The 23833-nt window shown below is 26.6% G+C and overlaps 1 protein-coding gene across 1 annotated transcript in view; it reads left to right on the top strand.

Moving 5' to 3' along the window:
- LOC129959037 (protein couch potato-like) overlaps nucleotides 1-23006 on the top strand; it is a 297256-nt gene extending 274250 nt beyond the window's left edge. Inside the window, exons 6-9 of the mRNA XM_056071812.1 lie at nucleotides 5426-5559; nucleotides 15354-15574; nucleotides 21735-21804; nucleotides 22970-23006. Coding sequence (XP_055927787.1) covers nucleotides 5426-5559; nucleotides 15354-15574; nucleotides 21735-21804; nucleotides 22970-22981 — 437 coding nt within the window. The 3' untranslated portion in view covers nucleotides 22982-23006. The remainder of the gene's footprint in view (nucleotides 1-5425; nucleotides 5560-15353; nucleotides 15575-21734; nucleotides 21805-22969) is intronic.
- Nucleotides 23007-23833: the final 827 nt, after the last annotated feature.

Here is a 23833-nt window from a genome sequence, read left to right as displayed (position 1 = left end):
ATAAAGCTAAATAATCATCACAAAAAACTAAAGCGCAATAAAAGAATTTGTAAAGAATATTAAGATTATTGAGTCCTTTCTTAAAATTATATTAACAAATTTTAAATAATGGAAACATTTATATTAGGTTTGACAATTTCATGAAAATTGCACAGAGATTTGAAAATATCGTAAATTTCTTAGATATCTTTTTAGAGAAAAATTAGTATCGACGAAAAAATCGAATTTTCTATAAACTATGAAATTGCATAAAACTAAAGAATGCATTAAGAACTATCAATCTTTTCTCATATTCGTTTTTAAAACTTTCTCGCTTAAAAATACACAGTAAAATTTCAATGAAAAGGATTAAGATTCTAAAGACTATAAATGATAAATGGGAAAATGATGCTTCTAAATTCTATAATTATTTGTGAAAATTTAACTTTCCATCGGCAGTTAGTAAATGTTTTGATGCAACCGAAAGTTGACATCTAAAGAGCATAAAACTCATTCTGATTTAATCCTTGCAATCGAGCTTTTCCCTCCAAATTTTGCATTTAGCCAATCTTTCCGGAAAGCATTTAATGATATTAACCACAGTAGGGGTTTGCCTCGGAATGAACGATGCCTGGGGGTTTTCAATAATCACCTGTAAGTTGATTTATGGCTGTAATCAGACGAAAAGTGGAGCTTTCTCTCTCCCTCTTTCCTATATTGAGAAAGTCCTATGATTTAGCAGTCAAGTTTGACCGATCCCGATAATCTGAGGTGAGAGCAATTGCAGGTGTCCATTAAAACTAGTAGTCAAAAGCCTAGATGCTCTGCCTAGTACGTTGGTCTAATGGGCTTAAGAGAGTGAAACTCATCTAGGTATCTCTCTGGTAAACCAAGACGAGAGAGCTCTTTCGCTCTGCCAAAGTGAAAGATAGAGCTTGTCCCAGCTTGCTCTTCATTCCATCGATCAGAGAGAGCCCGAAGCTGGAGGTTTGCGTCTTGGACATTGAAGCAGGAAATATGGAGTTGGGACAACGTCGACAGACTGCGGGATTTATAACGGCCCGACCTAGATGCATCCATCAGCAACAAATGCGTTTCCTTCCTCGAGAAGATCTTTCTTTTCACTTTCAGGATGGGGGACTCTATTTTGTATTTTAACACGAAAGGAAAAAGGTTGTAATGGGAAAAGTCATTCTGGCATGTGTTGCTCAGATATCTGTTGAATAGAGTAGTGCAGGGGGAAAAAGGGATTGGAACATTTAGTTCGAAAAAATATTTTCATGCGTTATCAAATGGGTTTGTTTTAACCTGTAGCTCTAGATATTTTTAAATGGTATCTTACAGCTTTAATTCCTTATATTTATTATTGATATTATTTTTTGATCAGGAAATGTGTATGTAGTAAAAAATTATATTTAAGATAATGATTTAATAATTCGTTTACTGCTTATAACAAAATATATTTTGAAGGTGTGGTTATAAGAAATATTCGAACTTGCCTGAACAAACGGTAGAAATTATAAGAAAATTATGTTTCTTGAGGTTATAGTTTACTTTTAAATTAAAAAAAAATAATAAAAATAAAAAATTGCATATTTAATATTTTATCTCTATAACAAAGAATTATTTTAGAATAAAAGTGTATGTTGTTAAATAAAATTAAATTTTAAAGGGTTCAGAATAGTAATTTTGCTTTAGATAATTTTTTCTCAAAGCGATTTTCTCAAGTTTTTTAAACATTTTTTTTTCTTTATTACAGAATTACTAATCTTTAAAATGTCCTCTGTATATATATATTTTTAGAAATTTTTATAAAGTTTATGAAGGGAAATTCTATTATACATGAAAATATGTCTGTGTATTTCTTATAATGTATTTTCTGTAATAATAAGAAAAAATAGATAGAAAAGTAAAGTATGGAGAATGAAATTTTCAATCACTACGCTTATATTATTTATTCAATCTGTTAAAAACATCTCACACTAGTTGAAGTGCCATAAGATAATTTTTAAGTATTTTTCATAGTTTATATAAATAAACAAAAAGGTTTCACTCTGCATTAGATTTACTTTGCCTCATTCAAAAATAGCAATAATAATCTGGAATTATAGAACGTCGCTTTATCTCATATTGCAATTGAGAATGTATTAACAAGCAGAATGGTGCATGCTATAGCATTCAATAAGAAGCATTCGCCTTTTCTTAAAGGAAAATTCTGTTATATAATTGAATGAGTTTTTTAATCAATATTATAATTTTTTATTCACCAAACCTTATTAAAATACTCCTTATTGTTTAAATTTTCAAATGAACAGCACATTCTGAAACACAATGAAAACACATTCTAAAAGAATTTTGAAGATGATTATTATATAAACGAAGATTAAAGATTTTAAGCATTATTACCCTTTATTAATGGAGAATACTTTAAGTGTCGAACGGATATTGCAAAATGGCAATTTTTTGAGCAAAGAATTATTTTTAAACAAATGTGTTAATTTAATGTATTCGAATATCATGTGTCTGACCTTTGAAAAATTTCGTGAAATGCATAAGATTTGAATGCATATTTTTAATACGTAAAAGATAATTAAAAATAAATGTAGAAAAAGACAAATCATAAATTTTATTCTCTTTACAAATCTTCATATAATTGATTTCATGTTTATTTTTAATTATACTACCCTTGAATGGATAATAAATAATTTTATTTGCAAATCATTCTAATAAATAAGAAAATACAAATTATAGTTTCATGATTTGAAAAATTAATCGTTTTAAATTATGAATTTAATAAGTTTCTTTTCGTAGAATATCCTGCAAATTTGAGCACACATTAGCTTTGAACATCAACATTAAAAGACTTAAATAGGATTAATACGAGTTTATATAACAAATAATCATCGGTATTATTGAGCTTTTTCTCAATTTTTTTATGCTATTCACATTCCTGCTTTTCATTTAAGTAATCAGTGATGCTCAATAAATAATAAGCAGACATAAATAAATAATAAGTAGAAAGCCATGATTACAGATAATCTTTTATATTAAGTTTTTTTTTTAATTTCTAAAAGAGTTTTCTTAAATTTAAATAAGATACATTAAATGAAAAGAAAGATTTCAAATTGCCTGAATGTATTTATTTTTTAAATATCTTTACTATTTTATTTTCTAAAGAAATAGATGTTTTGTATGTTATCTGCTTTTATTCAATTTTCAACGCAAAATAAAGCCAAAACAAAATATTTCGCTAGAATTCAAAAAGAGAATGCGCCTAAACTTAATGTATTTAAATTAATAAATTATTATTATTTTAAAATCTTATTGATTTTAACGAATGCAATTTAAATGTATGCATACGAGAAAATAAGCCATGTGAAGATAAATATATTAATATTAATATAAGCTTTAATATAAGAAATGAAAAACGCCCCAAGGAGAGTAATTTATTGAATGAAGAAAATTCAAGAAAGAATACTACGCATTAATTCAGACAATTATTTAAAGATTTTAGCAATTTTCTTCTAATAATGTTTCATCCGTAACAGATTTTTTTTTTTTTTTTTTTTTTTGCAAGGAAATAATTTAGATTTGTTTTATTCACATATTCATTGTTTCGATTTAAACCGTTTCTATAAATCTATTTTTTAATATATATGCAGTTTTGGCAGAATCGAGGGAAATCTTTTATCACATTATGTTAAATAAATTTATAATTTCTTGTTGACATACAAACATCTCAAGAAATATGTCTTATTTGAATTATCAGCTACGAAAAGTGTTTTATCGTTTATATTGTGGATACAAAATCCATCATTCCCCACGCATTTTTCTTTTAGCTTCAGAACGACGGTATTCATAGTCATAAAAGTTGGGACTAGATAAAGTGGTAACTGATTCTGATGAACACAATGAGAATCAGTGCCACCTGGCAATAACTGAATCAACGTTCCTATCTCGGAAACGTCATGAAATAGGGGAAAAAAGTCATTGACAAAGTTGTAGAGCATTATATATTTAGTACAAAAAGACTCACCGTGGCTATTAATGCTAAGATTAAATTTGCGTTTTAAGAGATCTAAGCAGATCTCTTAAAACCCACATTTTCTTGTGAGCGTTTTTTAAAACTGTTGCGCCACAAAAAGTGTTCAAAAGGAGGAAAAAACAACCAGTTAGCTATTCAATATTACTTTTATTTTCGGTACTCTCCGTCCATTTGAAAACAAATTTGATCCAAGCGTGAATTTCACGTTGCCCACTTTTTAGTATACCAGGTGCAGCTTTCGATAAATCATTAATAATCCATTGTTAAAGCTTCTGCAATGTTAACGATGAGGTCAGTTACACATGCTATTTGAGGTATCCTCCCAGGAAAAAGGGGGATACCCCATTAGGGTCAGGTTAAATAAGCGGGGATACCCCTCTTTGAAGCCACCATATCCAATTACATGCTACTGGGATATCTTTACCAGATGTAGCTCTACATTTGATGCCATGTATAGAGGAGTTCCGTTATACTTGAGCCATATGTTTGTCCAAAAAATATCAAATTTCTGTTTTCGTTAATATATCATGAGATCGCAAAGGCGGAAGTAGGAAATAAAAAAATGTGTGTTTTAACAGTTCGGCTGATAACATTTATATCCACCAGGTATTTTATTTATTTGCACTAAATGGATAATGATTTGTGCTTTTATAATTGATCTTTTTCTGAGATAGGAACTAGAAATTCCCCAGTTTTCCCAGTTTTTGTTAATTATCCAGTTTTTTGGCAGGTGCTGCTATAAGCATTCTCATTGCGTATTGCTTAACCATTATAGTATAACTGGATACCAATTTTATGACTATATCTACGGTCCCTCTGTAGTTAAGAGGATTTTTATAGACAACCTGTAAAATACATCAATAAATAGCAAACACGCTTCTCAGTTATAATTTATGTATATTGTCTAATTAACATGTATATATATTATAAAAATATATATCTAGATTTCTTAAACAGTGACCACGATCCACATGATGCTGCATGGCAAAACTATGGTAGTTTAAAAGTTTAACATCAAGTTATTTAAAAATTAAATTGTTTCAATTACATTAAACCAATACTTGGAGAGAAATTATTTTTCTTTTCATTTATACTAAATGAATACTTTAGCATCAAACTTAATTTTCTTGAGATTCTGTACATTTGTAAAAGTAAAAGATGTATTCATAGTCAAGTAGAGTAACAGAAAATTTGCTGTATTTCGATAAATGGTCACCAGTGAGAAGTCGGATATCTGTGTTAAAAATACTGATACAAATTATTTTCTGTGCATTGTTATATTATGCTTACTATATTTTGTTTTGTAAAAATTTGAATCTTCTATAAATTTAACTTAATGAATAAATTTTATTAATATAATTATCTGTTTAAAAAAATCACCATTCAATGAATATTTTTCAGAAGAGATGGGGGCCTTATTGCCTGCTGTACCTGATGGCTGGCCCCATCACCCTCTCTCTTACACTGAGGTACCAGTGTCGACAGCTTTACACTCAGCCGCAATTGTACATCCAGCACTTCATGCTCAGTTGCCGGTAAGTTGCGAACTTTATGAATTTAACTACTTAAAAACATTTTTGAAACGGAATAGTATATTATCTACCTAACTACAAAATGTTATTAAACATATAATTCTAGATTTTAAAAAAATTAAGCAAACAGGGATAGAGATATTTTCTGTTATTCAAAATACTATCACCGCATTTTTAAACTCATTCATTAATAGTGTTTAGAAATGGCTTCGTATTAATATAGTTTATATAAAATATCCAAGCGTATGTTAAAAGTAAATGACTTCTTAAATTAAGCACATTATTTAACTTTTACTAGTGAGCCATTCTGTTCAAATTTAAAAATTGTGTTTTTTTAATTTGATATTGACCCAAGATAAATATTAATGATGAGACAGATCTAGAAATCTCTAGTAATCTGAAAGAAAACATTTTTTGGTTTAAACAATTGCAGATTTGACATTTCAATAATAAGGATTTTTTGTCCATCCATATATGCAGTCATACATTGCATATACATTGAAAATTAAGTAAATATTTCAATTTAAAATATAAAATCATATATCATGTACACAGTTACGTAAAGTATACTTAAAATTATATATTATATTGATATTTAAAATACAAAGTTATTTATAATATTATTTTAAATCTATGTTTATTGCTGATATCGCTAATTAAAATTAAATGAATTCATGCGTATATATTCCTGAAAGTTAAATTCCTTGAAAACTCTTAAATTTTAACATTCTTATTGAAGTTAATAAGAAATATTATGTCCAATCATGTCTTAAACCGATATCCAGTGCAAAGTTTTATTTGGGGTGAGAAATGTCTCGGATAAATTTTCTTATTATCTGTTCTCTTGAATACAAATGTTATAATACAATAACAAAATAAAAACTAAATCAGTGAAACAAAATAGCAATACATAATATTTATACTAAATGTAACAGATGTATTTTCCCATGCTATAGCAAAAGATTTATAAACTATACAAAGCAGCGCTCGGTTATTCAAAAAAAAAAAAAAAAATTCCAGTATTTCCAAGAAATCGAAGGTGATATTAGCAAACTGCATTGAAACGTGCCATTTCGCCATCGTAATAACTCCAGACTACATTGTGCATATATCTTGCATGTTTCACAAAGTCTTGCGACCATGAAAACGTTAGTAACGCAATATTTGTAGAAATATTTATAGGATTTTTCTAATTCACATATGAATATGAGAAAACTGAAAATAAATAAAAACACAATGAAAGACTCACAATTCATCCTGTTATTGTACTAACAAGTAATTTTTATGTAAAATTACAGAAAAGGTATCAAAGATTTACGAAAGAATTATCAAAGAATTACACTTAATAAAGTAATTTCTAATCTTCATCCATATATTTGAATAAAATTTATTTGAATACTTAAAAATGTGCTTTTCGATTTTAAATTCAATTTTTTTATTTAGGATTTATGATTATTTTTATTCATTTTATGTAAAAAAAAAAAAAAAATTAAGAAATTCGAGAACCAGAAGATATTTTCCTAACAATTCATAGAAATGGGAGGTATTATTATTTTTATTTCAAAATTTTAGATAAAAAAATTATTGTTCATATAATTGATTTCTTACATAACATTATCTAGTATAGACAAAATTACAACAATATAATTTGACAAAAAATTTTTTAATTTTTATATAAATAAGTTGTTATCAGAAACATGTAAACAATTTTGATACTCCACTTTTATTTTTATCTTTTATTGGTTGCACCCTATTCATTATTAGAACAAAATTTATTAACTGAGCTATATCATTTTTCACAGACTGTCCAAATAGCTGTGCATTGGATTGATAAACAAATATTTTTTTTCCTTTATGAAGAAACAAATAAGACTAAAAATGATCAAAAATAAATTAAGATTGAAACATAAATGAAATATGAAATTGAAATAAAAAATGCATTTTTAAAAAGTATTATTTTACTTATTAATTAAAGGAAGATAAAGTCGAAGTACCGCGTTAGGATATTTTATTTGTTAATTGCTTATATTAAATGCTATATTAAACCTCTGCAAAAATGATTGGAAAATAAGTAATTGGAGACTTGAATAAAAAGACAATCTCTATTTGTTTTCAAGTTTCATTAAAACTTTTGTTAATGCTTTATTTCAACATTAAGCTAGAGTTTTTTTCATTAATACTATCAACTTTAGACAGCAAATTTTAATTAAAGTAATTTGAGGTTTCAACAGTGAAAGAAAAGTAGTATTAGATGACAAAAAACAAATATTGAAAGAAATTTAATACAGCAAAATATGACGAATTTGAATTACTTTCTTAAAAAAAAAAAAAACCGTTTCCAAACTTTTCTGTTAAAATAATGGGAAAGAAAAGTTTTATTGACTTATTTATTCGCTTCAGATTATTTTTCAACATTTATAAAAAATTTGGATTCCGTGAAAAGAAATCCTATTTGTTGGAGCATATTTAATTAATTGAAATTCACAGAAAATAAAGAAGATATTTTTAAAAGAAACTTCACATATATTTATATTCATAATAAGTATTTTACAAAAAAAAAAAAAATCTCATATCGTTCTACTTTATAACCGTCTTAACCTGTGCAAAAAGATAATTTCGATTTAAAAATTAATAATTCGTTTTGAATTTTATTCCCGAAATACAATGAGCTATCATTATTTATTGTAGAATTTTAAATCTGATCATTCTCAATGTAAGAAATATGTAACCTTTCTATTACACTTATTGTGATGAAACGCAAACATATATATATATATATATATATATATATATATATATATATATATATATATATATATATTACGCAAATTATATGTTATATAGACTCCATAAATATCAAAAATTTAATCTCTTATTTAAAAAAAATAAAAGTACATACCCGTATACAGTAAAGTAAGTGCATACAAAAAAGTACATACGTAAAAGTACATACATACAAAAGTTAAAGTACATACCCGTACAATTAGACGAAACGATAGGAATATTTATTAATTTTTATATATGCATTTGATTTTATTTTGTGGTCTTAAGCGATTAAATATCAAAATTAGTGCCAAATTTTTCAGCTTTCTTTTTATTAGTTATTTTATAACGAATAAAATTTTCCTTGACAATAACCTTAAAATGATTTTCTAATTTAAAATTTGAAAGTAATGTTTCAAAGTATTTAACTGGCAAAATTAAATCTCAGAACTATGAGCTAAATTAAATTCTCAGGGGACGAGGACAATTGGAATTTTTCTCCGTGCTTACCATCATTGTTTTTAATCCAGTACTTTATCTGACCAAATCTAAAAATCATGAGTCCCTTTCTAAAATAACCTTTCTGTTGATTCAATAATATATATATAACTGAACTAAACAAAGATAACCAAACTAGAGTCAGTGCAGCTCAAACTCTCGATATTTTTACGAATTCATCTTAAAACTTTACATGTATTTACTTTGCTCTTTACTTGCGCCATTTTGAAAATTTGAAGTTGTTTTAATAAAAGTTTAAGGCTATCTAAATGACCCCTTAATCAAACGCTCACTGCTTTTAAGATGTAGGCTTTAGCAAAAATTTCAATTCTATTCAAATGTACATTTTAGCAAAAATTTGAACGTGCCTTCTAGCCTGCTCAGTGGAATTTTCATCTACCTTATTTAAAATTGTGGCTCAGCTTCTTTTACAAGTTTCAGTAACAAAATATTCATTCTTAAAATGCACTCATAGCTAAAGTGGATTTTTGCCACTCAGGAAACTTTTATAAAGTAAAAGAACAAGTAATTATTTGTCATATTTAATAAAAGATTTGATCTCTTGAATGCTAACAAATATCGTTTGAGTTAAACGAATTTTTAAAAAACAAAATGTTTTTCAAGAACCAGACTTTTATTGTTATGATTATTACATATTTATTTAGTTCTTTTCTTTGTTTAACTTAAAAAACATAAGATAAAACCCTAAAGAGATTTTATGAGGCTTTTTGTTATTTTTTTTATTTAAGAATTTTTTTTAGGGAATTACTTGCCTTGGGCAACATTTTAATCTACATATTTGTAGATGTTTATTTTTTACTTTAGTTATTTTATTATCCGGACATCATGCTGTCACGTACATGCTCATATTCTCTTTTTATGCTTTATTTTTAAACCAGTTTTTTATTATTATTATTATTTATTTCAGTTTTGGTACAATGTCAAAATTTTATTTTTTGCTTTAATTTGTGCATCACTCGTCTTTTATATTTTTTCTACTTTTCTGACAATACTTTATTTAATCTTATTTTAATATTATGAAGTATGTACTTAAACTTTACGATCTAAAATACAATGTCGTGCGATTCAAATTAAAATAGCTTGTTATTCTTTCTATTGTCATTTATATTCTTGTCGAGGAATATATAATATAGCGATAATGTTGATTCAAATTTACATAATTATTTCATAAAAGTTACTTTTTACAAAAGAAGTAAATCATTTTTAATTAAATAGTACATTTTAATTTCTTAACATTAATTTCTGAGTATAAACATTCTACATTCAAATTTGAAATTTAAAAAAAAGTGTAAAAAGAATAGATATGAGTATAAATGCAAGTGAAAAAAAAATATAAAAGTTATGCAAACATGGGAAAACAAAGTTTTATATGTTATATTACGTTCCAACGAAATTTTAACATTGTTTCCACTTGAAACTTTCAAAATATTAGTGTTACTTTTTCTCTTGTCTTTTCAATAGTGTTTAAAACGTCAATACAATGGACAGAAACTGCTATAATTAAAAGTAAAATTATTTTTACTAATAACTTTAATATCACTAGAATTCATAAAATATCAATATGAGATAAAACTGTATGAGTTTTTCGGTATAAAGCAAAAATAAAACAAAATAATCAAGATAGTGTACTTTATTTGTTCAAAAAGTTTATTAATTGTCTCTGTATTCATTAAAATCTCTTATCTACTTATTTTTTAAATTTAAATATAGAGCGCATTATTATTTGTCTGTAAGAAAATATTAATCATTTGCTATGTTTCCAAGTGAAGAGAGCTTCAAAAAATTATTTTATTTAACTACCAACTACATCAATACCCTCATATAGCTTCTAAGTTGAACTTTAATGAAAATGAAGCTAAAAATTAACAACACATTTTTAACTTCTAAATTTGGAAATAAAATTTGTCTGTAAATTGAAATGCAAACAGAGTGGAACCTTAAATTTTATGAGTAAATTTTAAAGAGTTAAGATTGTAACCTTATTCAAAATTATAAAATCAGTTTCTGTTACCCTGATACTGATGACTCAAATGACCATGACCATATATGGGAAATTAAGATGTATATAATTCATATTGATTATCTTACTACACTTATACACATTATACGAAGTTTACGAAATTAGATATCCATCGAAGGTATAAAAAGAGGATAGCTGAAATGAAACTAAGAATATCAATGATTACAATGAATTAACTCATATGACGAGATAAGGAATAAATACCTTCATACAGATATCATGAGTGAAACTGGCTGATAATGTGATCATTTTTTTAAAAGGTCAGAAATTCCTTCACAAATTAGTTTATTAAAAAAACACATCCGAAGTATCAGTTTTCGTAATAATGTGTATTAAATATATAAAACAGATTGAAACTATTTTTGTTTGCTTTGTTGATTAAGTATCATGCAAGGTATATATTTATTATAATTTCTGTATTAAGATCCATAGATTAAAGATTTTGTTGAAATTTATAAGAATCTTTTCATTTACAAATTTTATTAAATATGTATGTAAAGTTTAACTGTAATCAGAATATTTTATTTTTACTACTTAATAATCATGCCATCCTTTAGAAACAACAAAGGAGTTTATAATATTTTAACATATGTAATTGAAATTCATGTTTTTTATGGAACTACTATTTATTAAGTAATATCTGATTAGACTATATTGCATTCTAAATTACATATAGTTTATTTTTGGATATTCATCCCCAATTTCTGCAATTTTTCGCATATTCCATTCATCTTTAATTTTTGAAAATTTCTGACTACTAAATCTATATCTGCTAGAAACAAATAAATCATTCATAATACATAAACATATGTAGTTGAAATGAATTGTTATAATTATTATCAAGAAGTAGAATAAGAGATATTATTAGATTAGATTATGTTATATTCATCTTTAATTTTATAATATCCATCATTAATTTCTGTTATTTTGCAAAAGTTCCATTCAGCTTTAATTTCTGAGCATTTTAGGCAATCATAAATCTAATGGTATGATTCTAAATAAGTTACATTCTGGAAATCCCCCATGTTTCCAAAATAGGTTACTTTTGTATTTGTAGAGTAATTAATCCTGCGGCATTATTTTGTGGAAATTCCACTAAACACAAGTATCATAAATCACATAAGTTAAAACAAAATACGAAATGACCATCCTAAAACTGCACTAACATAAAATGCATTTCTTATAAGTAACGAGTTAATTTTTAACTCATGAAGAAAAAGAAACGCAAAAAATGTATTAACTCATTTTGGTCCCAACTACTGACGCGTGAATAAATGTTTCATAAGCATTCATTTCGGTTGCCAGTTCCAGATATCAAAACACACCAGAAAAGCCCTTGGAGGCTTCAAAATATTGTTTTCTGTGCTCACTATTCGAAGAAAGAAACAGTAGGATGTGCTTACATGTTTTCTGATTTTTCACCCTTGGTTTAGTATATGATTAAACTATCTGGATTAAATAGTATCAATTGATAGTTTATTTCAGAATTATATAATTGTATTTAGTTTGTTGCATTGAATTTGTAGAATTCTCAACCTGTCAGTAATGGAAATTGTTTTTAGTAATCTACGTGATTAAAATCAAGTTATTAGAAGTATATGATTCCAATGCATGCCTATTACCATTATTTTATGTTTAAATTAATTAAACGTAAAAAGAAGTTCTACATGTGTATTGGAGGAAACAAAAAAATCTGTTTTCTGATGAAATGATATTAATAATAAATTTATGAACTAAAAAAAAATGCAGAATTCCATTCTTAAGAAGTGTAAAAGATATATGCGATAGTTTTGGAAACTAAACAACATTTTTCTTTCTTTAAATGACAAACATACCCAGCAAAGGAAATACAGCTTTACCGATAGTATTACAGTGTGTTTCTAGTATTATAATTTCCATTTAAATCTCTAAGTTGTAATATAGTTCACTTAATTATAGTCTAGGTTATAGAAAGTTATTTATAAATTTGTATTTAAAAAAACTTTTTGCGGCGGCTGCGGTCCCAAAGAATTTTTCTATTATAATAATTTTCATTTCCACATTTTGATCTATAAAATCCTAAGAAAAATTAATATTTCTTCAAATATCTCATGAGTTACCAAATAATAAGAACTTCCTTGTCAACACGAACTAATTGAAAAATGACAAGAAAAGATTTGAAACACTTGCTCCAACTATTACTAAAAACCGTTTGCTGTTTTTCAGCTCATTGTCTTTGAAAAAACATTTTAATTACAGTGATAATTGCTAATATTAGCAACTTTAAAGATAATTAACTTATTGAAAAGATCAATATTTGTGTAATATAAACTAATTCTTTGGAAAAAACTAATCTAATTTTAATGCGTTTTATAACACAAAACTTGCATCAAGAAGAAAAATCCTTTATTAGTATTGCCACCTATACTAAAAAATATGAACTAATATTAAATACATATATTTGTAATAGAGAAAAATCTAAGCTTATTTCAAATTAGCCTTTTTGACACAAAAGTAAGTTTACTTTGTATCGAAAATGAAAATATCTTATTAATATTGTCATCTAACTGAAAAATATTTCCAAAAATCAAAATTACATATTTATAATATAAAAATATATATAAGTATATAATCTTAATATAAATAAAATTATTAAAAAATGTAAATTAAACCTGAACATTTTATTCTGAATCATTACGGATATTCTTATGATGCTGTATGAATTTTAACTGTAATTTTACTGTGCAATCAATTTTTTTTTAATGGAAAAGCAAACAAGGATTAAGAAATTTACTTTAGCATCTGTTCCAATTTGATGAGTTTTTTTAAAAAAATTATTTTCAGAAACAAAAAAAAAAAAAAAAAAAAAAATCAACGCTGTTAAAGTAATCTTCATGCGTAACTCGTTAAAAAAGAACTAAAATTACTTGCTTTTCAAAGCAATTGGATAAAATTAAAAACAAACTTTACTCTAATTTTAAAAAGTGAAGGACCATAGAAGGGAAAGAGAAGAGTAAGAACAACTTAGGCAGATTATGCTGAGATAAGTAATTTCAATGATAGTCACGTTGATTAAGATCTTACTGGAAATGTATCAATAATATTTAAATTTCAAGCACATATTCATATTTCACAGAGATGCTATCCCTTTTTTCAGTTAAATATTTTATTACTAAGGCAATTACTTTTTATGATTAGTTTACATTATCATAGTTATTTAATTTTCTTAGAAATGCTTATTAGACTTTTTAGATATTTTGCATTATTTTTAGAAATTTATTGCTTTTAGAAAGTTTCCTTTCCAAGCTTTGCTTTTAGAAATAGATTTCTTCATTCTTAAATAGTAATGAAAATCTCAAAAGGAGGAAATTTATTAGATTGAAAAATGTGTATTTTCTAATAACCCTATTAGATTTATGTATTTATTGTATTTTAATGTGGCGGGGATAGGGAAAGCTCAAGCAGTTAATATATATATATTTTCAAAAAAATAATAATAAATGTTGTAGATGTTAAGGAAGTTTTTCAAACAATTTACTTCTTTTTGAAAAACACTGTTTAAAATTTAATTTTCACAGTAAGAAGGGATGCAGAAATACTGCAAATACAAAAAATTACACAACATTACCACTGTAAAAAAACACTGTCTATTTAAATTGTCCTTTAAAGGATATTTTTAAACAAGGAATAGAATTAATTAAAAAAAGAATAGGTGAAAATAATGTTATTGCTGTTTTAAAACATGGTCTTAAAATAACAGTAGATTTTAAGGAAAATAATAGGAAAAAATATTACTTAGACTTATAAAATATCAGGACTACTTAAAAGCAAGGAGCTGCAGTCAAAGTAACATTATTTTATTATTTAAGCTCCTGTATAAATTTGAATTATATATACACATCAAAGACAGTGTGCCATACATTTATTACAAAATAATTTCATGTAGAATATTTCTAGCACAATTAACAAACATAAAGCAAAATTAAAGCACTGAAATGAAACTTCGCTCCAATTAAATGATTTTTAATTGTATTATACCCAGAAATCTTCAACATGATCATATCTTAGTGCCCTGGGAATCAAAAAACTGTAATTGAAATAATTTAATAAATTTCACTGCAAATGAAATAATAAAAAGTGCGCATCAAAATATTAATTAATGAAAGTCTTAAAGCTCCCAGTCTCAAAACGATTCAATGCTCGAATTTTATTTAATATTAATTATTTCATCATTATACTATAATTAAATTTCCTTAGAGATCCTAAGAGAATATCGCCAAATTCTCATGAATTTATAAATGTCAGTTAAATCTATTTATTCACAGAAATTTAAAAGTATATATATAAATTTTTTTTGAGATGAAAGGGGTTTGGTGACCCTATCCCAATAGTTTGCTTAGAATTTAGAGCCTCGCTTTTAGACCTAACTTTTAATAGAATAGTTTATGATTAGCATAAGCTAAGTATGAATGTTTTTGGATACGAGGCTGATGTTTGGCTGTGTGTGTGTCCCTAGCCGCCCCTCACCGTACCTCATCCCATTCCGCACGCCGCCATGCACCATCCGTCGCAGATGCCGCCGCCGCCACCCCATTTCGTCGCCAACCATGCCACCAATGCTGCGCCAAACTCAACTCCGCCGCCAACCCAGCCGCAGCCGCCGCAATGCTCGGCACTTTTTGTCGCCAACCTCGGGCACTTCGTCCAAGAACAGGAGCTTAAGGATCTGTATGGAAGGTGGGTAAACTCTATTTCATCACTGCCGCACACAGATAGAAAGCACATATATTCAAAAAATTAAAAAAAAATATTTTTTATTTATTTTTTTTCACATGCACGCACTCGATTTGATGTCAGATACAAAGATAACTTATCTGTTCTGTAAATTGTTTCATCATTGAAGCACAGAAATTCAAGGAACATAAAGATTTAGCAACTGTTTTTTTGTTTTTTTTTTCTTCTGATTTTATTTAATGCAAGTGCACTTGAATTGGTTTCAAGCACAACTATGAAATTTCAGAATGGCACTAAATGATTTTGTTAAGCACAATAAATTTTAATAACACAGGAAAACTCACTTAGTAAAAATCGTCTCTCTGTATTTCTTTAACTAATATAAAATGTTTTGTTTCAGTTTAGAAGATAGCACGAATTTTCTTGCTTTGCTTTATGCAAAAATTTTGCGATTTGGAAATGGAATTAGCATTTTTGAACGCAGACATCTGTCAGAAATATATTACCTATTTATTTATTCAGAATTTTAAATCGCAATTTGTTTAAACATATAACAACGGCTCCGGGCAATAAAATGCTTATCATTTAACAGCAGAGGTAAGTAGCTGCTTTGATAAATTGTTAAGATAATTCTTTTAACTAAATCTATGAAAATATTCATATTTTTTCATGAATTTCAAGACATTTCATAGTCAAATTTCAGTTCGTATTATTCTAAACTCTGTCCTATCAAGTAGAACACAGCAAACATAGATAGGACAATATTTAACAATAACAATATTAACAATATTTAATATTTTGTCACAAATAAAGTCTTTAACGGAAGAAATGCTTCATCTGTAATGATTTTCTAATCCTATTCTAATTGAGATAATTTCCAAAAACTACATTTTTCTAATTGAAACTACAGAATATCTAATTTTCAGTCGAAAATCCTTGATTTTCCTTTTCTCATGTGTAAAAAAAAATCCAGAAACACGTATATAACAACGCGATAATAGAATTTTGCATATCATCCCCTTTCAAAAATTGCATAAGAAATAATATGAGCATATTCTAACATTCTGTAGAATTATTCTTTAGAATTTTCAAAATTTTTTTCACTTAATTTCTTTTCTATAGTTGTATGAAAATACTCGGAGACAGAACATGAATCAGACGCCTACGAATAGGCTTGTGGAATATGACACTACCGAATTTAGTGTCAAGGGACGTAACGTAGTTTAGTAGCGCCAGAGGCATAATACGAATTCTCTACCATTGTTTTCAATAATGGATTAGCATGAATAAATGGTTCTTGGGACAAGATATTTCCTTCTGTCCTCTCATCATATTTTGGTTTAAAAGGTGTAACAAGAGCACTAATGTTCCAATTCTATGACGCTACCAATCTATATAACTTGATATCTAAATAACCATATGTGTCTTGCGTATCTATGATACCTTGTCCTTCATGTATTCTGATGTTGTTAGTATTTATTGATTATCCGGCTAAAATTCCAAGTTTTAGTTAGCAACTAGTAAAACTCTGAAAACCTTATCAATTTGATTTCATTTTAACTAATTTAGCAGCAATTTGATATCCCAAATCAAAGAAAATTTACAATTTATTGTGAAATCAGTAAAATTTAATGCAAGGTTATAAAAGCTTTAATTTTTTTGTATAGTAATGCTTCTAGCGTTCTATTTTTCAGCAATAATTTTCCTTGAGAGAAATTTGAATATGATATCAAAATACTTTCCTAAATGTTCAATTATAACGTATTCACTAATTATAGCCAAAATTGGTCGCTGACAGAACGGTGTTTCCGGGAAGTGTTTCACTAAATTCTTAAATGCGTTTCATATAATTTAAAGAAAAGAATCTTTCTATCACTTAACACTTATGCCTTGTCATAGACAAAGATTCAGTATTTCTTGGTATTTCATTGTTTGAATCCTTGCATTTATTGGTTATGATAGATTGCATTATCATTAGAAATAATACAAGCTATCATAATAATCAGAAATAATGCAAGCTATCACATTTCAATAACATACTCTTCACCTGATAAAACTTCAGCAAGCATGCACATTTATCGTTCCATATCACGCTTTTCAAGCCATAAATTACACAGTCACAAAGAAGAAATAGGAAAGTGAAAAGAAATACGAAATCCGTCAAACTTTTTAAATTGAAAAGAATAATATGACCTTGAAAGGCATTATTAAAGGTTCATCTATTTCTGGTCGAGCAGTGAAATGGAGATGCTGGAGTGTTGAACATTCTGCACGAGTGCTTTGGGTGAGCACAATAAAATATTTCTATATTTAAAGCATGATACTTATATTTGTGATATCATACATGTACAATATCTACCACCTCGTGAAAATGGCTCTATTCACACCACAATAGAAAGAATCAAAAATTACTATAGGAATTCAGATTTCAGTGATATGCATTCTAGACCCTCTGAAATTGAATAACTCAAAAGCATCAAGAAATTAAGAAGAGATAAAACTGATGGTTTCTTACTTCAAAACTCCCTACTTTATAAACATTTCATTCAATTCGTTTAATTCATTAATTTTAAAATTAATTAACATTCAAGTGTTTATGATAATTATAATATCTATTTCACTTCTCCAGGAACAGCAATTCTACAATTATGGCATTATTAAATGCGATAGAATTCTGATAAAACTCTAGAAACTACTAGTCTTCTTTCATTCAGTCGTTCTTTTTTTCAACTTTTATATATCATTCGTTTCCCTTATTCTGGAATGCACGTTACCATTTTTTCACATTCATATGATCACTAATTCTTTTCCAAAGAATACCCTAAATAAAGATCATTTAAATCTAGTCCAACTTTTTATGTGTTTTAAAGAAATAAAATGTTCAGAAGAGCATTTTTAAATAAATATTTAAATACATCAATGAATATATTTCTGCAATTACATAATACCATGCTCACATTCTTATTGAGTAAAAGCAAGCAAATGCAAAATATTGATATCTAGTTATACTGGAGCCCCTTTCCATTCTCTCTAGTTACAATCCATAATTTAGATTATTTAATACATGTAAAAGCGTCCTTCTTTGAAAGCATTGTGTCTGTCTTAGATAATAATAGATGAGCATAACAATCCTAATCCATCGAATTGCGTAGATTATAATACACATTGTCAACATCGTATGAATGTATTATGGTGTAGCATATAATGTATGTTACAGAATATTATACCTTTGCAATTTGTTGTGATGCTAATGTAATACATTCAAGTGTCATAGTTGCATTCGGTTTATAATAGCTCTGATGTAATAACAGTAATGTAATAGTTATGATCCATTTTAGTACGCATAAGATAGGAAGGTTTCAATTCGAATGATTTCATCTTACTTTGATTAATTGATTGAATATTTTTCATTATCGTTTTATTCCTCAACGGCATACAGATATTAAACAATATATAATAATATCGTGGAATATTGTCGATATCATATATTATTATATAATGTTAAAGAATATTGTGCAATGCATAACGCGTTCTGCTATCTGGTTAACATGGACGATCCTCTCAGCAATGGAAAACTATAAAAATATGTTCTATCTAAAATAATTGTGGAAGTTTTTTATTTCATATACGGGAAAAAGATTTGAAATCACTGGCAGATGATATCGAATAAACAAATATATACATGGATAGTGCGTATTTTGAAAATATTTCTCCATATAAATAAAAACAGTTATGCAGAAAGCCACCGTGCATGAAAAACGATATTAAAATTTCCTACATAAAACTCACATTTTATATTAAAAGCTAACAATGCGTTTCATCCCTGGGAAAAAGTGAAATAAATTTTCTAATAGTATATTATAATGTGATTCATAAATCTCATATTCGTATTATTCTCTCTCATCTCATCAAATCATTTGGTTGAAAATATTAACTGATGATAAAATAAGTATAATTTAAGAAATGCAGTTAAAATAACAAATATAAACCTAATTATGATAAAATAAAAGCTAATAAAAATTATTAACGAAAATAATCCATTTGTGTTTGGTAGCATAATTGTTTTCATCATTTATAATTAATGCTATTTTTGAATAGTTAAAAGCATATTTGCTGCTATGTTTTTTTTAAACAGAACTTTTCGTACAATCGGTTTTTTTTAAGCGTAGGTTATAAAATATAAACAAAAACTTTTTCAATTCATTACAAGAATTTCAGTTATTTAATTCGATTCCCTTTTTTAGCTGTAACAAATTTATTTTACTCACTGTCATTGCAGTGTTTGGAGGTTTGATTTTTGAAGATATCAATCGGTTTTCATTAAAATATTGCATTAGCTGTACCAGCTCCGTTATAACTAAACAACGTTTCACTGCGTTTTGAGAAGACTTTTAAGCTAATATTATCAATGGAGAAATTCAGAATCACCAACATCTGGTATTTTAAAAATACATTTTATGCTCTTAATTACTTTTAGAAGTTTGTTGCGCATTTTTATCAATTGGAGGAACATTATTTTGATGTATTTTTATTATTTTCTTCTGAATAGCATCCAAAATATTTCGTACTATTTTTGTCGAATTCTAACACTTAATACTAAAACATATTCTAAATAAATTAAGATGTTTAATTTATTAAAGATTCCTAATATTTTTTTTTAAATTATGAATCAGTTTCCTTCCTATTGCAATGTTAATTTATTTTTCAAACGAATGTTCGATAATAATATAGTTAATAAAATATTTCTGGACATTACAAATGCTTATAAAGCATTTATTTGATAAACATAAACAAGAAAATTAATAATCTGCATTTCAAATAAGTTATTTTTATGTCATAATAAAAATTTTCCGAAAATTTTTCAACATGGTGATTTTTTTAAAAAATAATTTCAATACAATAAAAAAGTTAGAAAGATGAATAAATGTAATTAAAAGTGTTTAATCCTAAAACATTTTCCTGTTCTGCTATTTCTTAATTTTTATTTCAAAGAACTATTTCATTACAGAAGAAAAACGTGTATTTATTTAGTAATTATAGTTGTATGTTGTATATACTGTATATATTTTTATACAGTATATGTTCGAAAGATAATTTAAAAGTAAATTTAACATTAAGATATAAATTTTCAACCAGATACATTATATAAAAATAAAATGAACAATTTGAGTTATATACAGAAATATTTAGGATTAATTTTTAATAGAAACTCATATTAGTCTTACTGAGCTAATTAGTATTTAACCTATAAAATCAGAAAAATGTAAATGTATTTGAAGTTTTTATAATTTTCAAGCGGTTCTTGCTACCTAAAAAGTAAACATTTGAGTAACATTTTTAAAGATTTTAATTTTTCCTTTTCATTTAAAAGATTTTACTTTGAATATAAATTTTTGGGCTTTTAAAATTTTTTAATCGAAAATCAAATTCAGACAAAAATCTAAAGCGAAATGTTATGTTGATCTTCATGAAGATAAAATATTGGACATAATTAAATTGAATATTACTACTAAATCTCTTAAGTAAATATATAATTTTTTAAAGGATTTAATGGTTTTTGTGACATATTAAAATATTTCTAATATATTGCATACTATTTGCAATTCAAAATGCTACTATAATTACGTATTTCCTTATTATTGTACATAATATTGTCTTTAGGCAAATGTTAATAAGTACTGTTTTCGGCTGGAAAAAATTTAGGATGATAGGAGGTCACTAAAATATATCTTTCTGTTATTGGTGAAACTAAACTTTCCAATTCTGCACTGGCATGTTGTAATTTTAAATCTTCATTTTGATTATGGAACACAGTTTTGTACAAAATCTTTAAGCAATTCCATAGGTTTGGCTATACGTAGGAATTTTGGTTTTTAATTTAAGAATTTCGTTCTGTACAATAAAATTAACCACTTAAAGACGTAGCCAGAGATTTTTCGGTCTGCGTTTGCATGTATACATGTCATAATGAAAAATAATTCGAACTTTAAGCGGTTAATTATAATGTAATGATATGGTTTCATCTTTTATATTTGGGATTTGTACCCATTGAAGATAAATTACTCGCTTTTTTATTTTTAATTCAAGAAATAAAAACTTCAGACATCCCAATATTCGAATATAAAAAATTATAATAAAACTCTTAAAATTTTATTTATTGCAGTTTTCCTGGTTTTTGCCGACTACGAATGCATAATAAAGCTCCAGGTCCAGTGACAATTGTGGAATACAAGGTAAGTTTGTTCTTTCAGATACGAGACCTCTGTTTTTATTTTAGTTTTTAAGGATAAATTCCACGTCAAGCATTACTTCGATTTAAATTTAAACATTTTCTATTACAAAATTTCCTTCAAAATCCCCCAAAAGGTCTTTTCTGTAGTTTGTATATAATACTAAACAAGTAATATATGCACGGTTCAAAAATATTTGTTGGATATACATGGAAGATGATTAATTCAATTTAATCTCCCCAGAAAAAAGTATCACAATATCTATTTTCAGAACAAAAATATCTCTTTTTATTCAAAAATATTTTAAAAGAAAATTATTGATATTTACAAATAGATGTATGAATTATTTTACGCATTACTGAAACTGAGTGGCTGTCGCGAAAGTTTCTTCCAAAATGTACATTCCAACTTCTCAGAGTTGTATTATGGTGCCATCTATTGGTAATTTCTAAAAATAAATATGCAAGTGCTTACTATACTACTGAAAAAAAAAAGATATTAAAAATTTAGGCAAAAATGAAGATTTTTCGTTGTAACTTTCTCAGATCCTATCATACAGCCATAATTTAATGTTGGAGCTATACGAATAATTTTTTTCTTCTTAAGTACTTTATTAAACATTATTATAAAATAAGAGTATTGCTGAAAATGGTGAGTATTTTTACTTTGAGTAGAGTATTTTACACCCCAAATAAAGCATTCTGAATTTTAATTCATTCAAATAATTGTTGAATCGTTAAAAGAATTAATAGTCATGGTGAAATATCAGAATTCGTTTTGATGAAGTCTACAAATCATTGTTAAATCGACGATAAACGATAAAAAGATAAACGATTGAACAAAAACTTAAGACGGTTCTACTCTACGATTTTTTACGAAACAGAGTACATAGACCGGAATGAATCACTGATAAGTGTCAAATCTTAAAAAGAGAAAGCTAAAAACATTCGGTTGTCCTTTATACTTATAGTCCCCAAATTGGTGCATTTAAAAGACTGTTAATACTTAACGGCATTGAAAATCAAACTCAGGCACATCAATTCAATTTTTAAATGCAAAGAATTTATGATACGTAGCAAACATCTAAATTTGCGAAATTATTACTTATTAGAGCCTAATTTATATTTAGCACTATCTAACTTATTCATTTACATCTATTGCATTTTAGATGTCCGAGTAAAAGCGAAGAGGAGATGAAGATGGAGAGCATTGATTTTTTTCCCCTGGAAAAGAAAAAACCATCGTTTAAATGATCTCTTTCCCATTGATGTATTATTTGTGATCTCACCATTTCCTGGATTCCTTTATAATATATTCATATGTATATATATCTATATATATATATTAACGTATATATTTGTATATACATATAATATGATATGTACATTCTAAACTTTTCATCTCGGATACGTCGTTTGTGGTTATCAGTTACTTTTGGATGCGGTTTATCCCACTTTTGTTGATTTACAAGACGTGTATAAACGGGATGATACTGAATATTATTATTCGGTAATATGTGGTTGCTGTTGTATTTGTGGTTTCCCCCTTACTTATGACCAAAAATCTATAACAAGCGTTCTTTCTATTTAAAAGTTGACTGATACATATTTAACTTCATGTTGTTTTTTGCTGGCGGCTTTTGTAACAATACAGCAAAAAAAAATTATAACCACTCGTTATTTCGGAAGTAATTAATGGCTGTTCTTGAGAAGTTACTTTTAATAATGATACATTGGAATAAAAATATTGTTTTTGATTATTTTTTTATATATATTTTTGCCGTTATACTGAAATGTTTTACTCTTTCATGTTTTCATTTTTAACATGATAAAGGGATTTCGCAAAATTCAATCTAAAAAAAATCACTCATTTTCCGAAACTTTAAGTTTATACACTAAACAAGCAAGAAAAAACACTTGAACAAGATTCCAATTACTGCTCACAGAATAGAAGTTTTTGAATAAAAAAAATCTGAATATAGTAATTTTGAAACATTTTAATTATTTAACGAAACAAATTATTGATATATATT

This window comes from Argiope bruennichi, chromosome X1 (assembly GCF_947563725.1).
Source record: "Argiope bruennichi chromosome X1, qqArgBrue1.1, whole genome shotgun sequence".
Lineage (NCBI taxonomy): Eukaryota > Metazoa > Arthropoda > Arachnida > Araneae > Araneidae > Argiope > Argiope bruennichi.
Note: the sequence above shows the minus strand (reverse complement) of the source record. Positions and strands in the feature narration are given on the sequence as shown.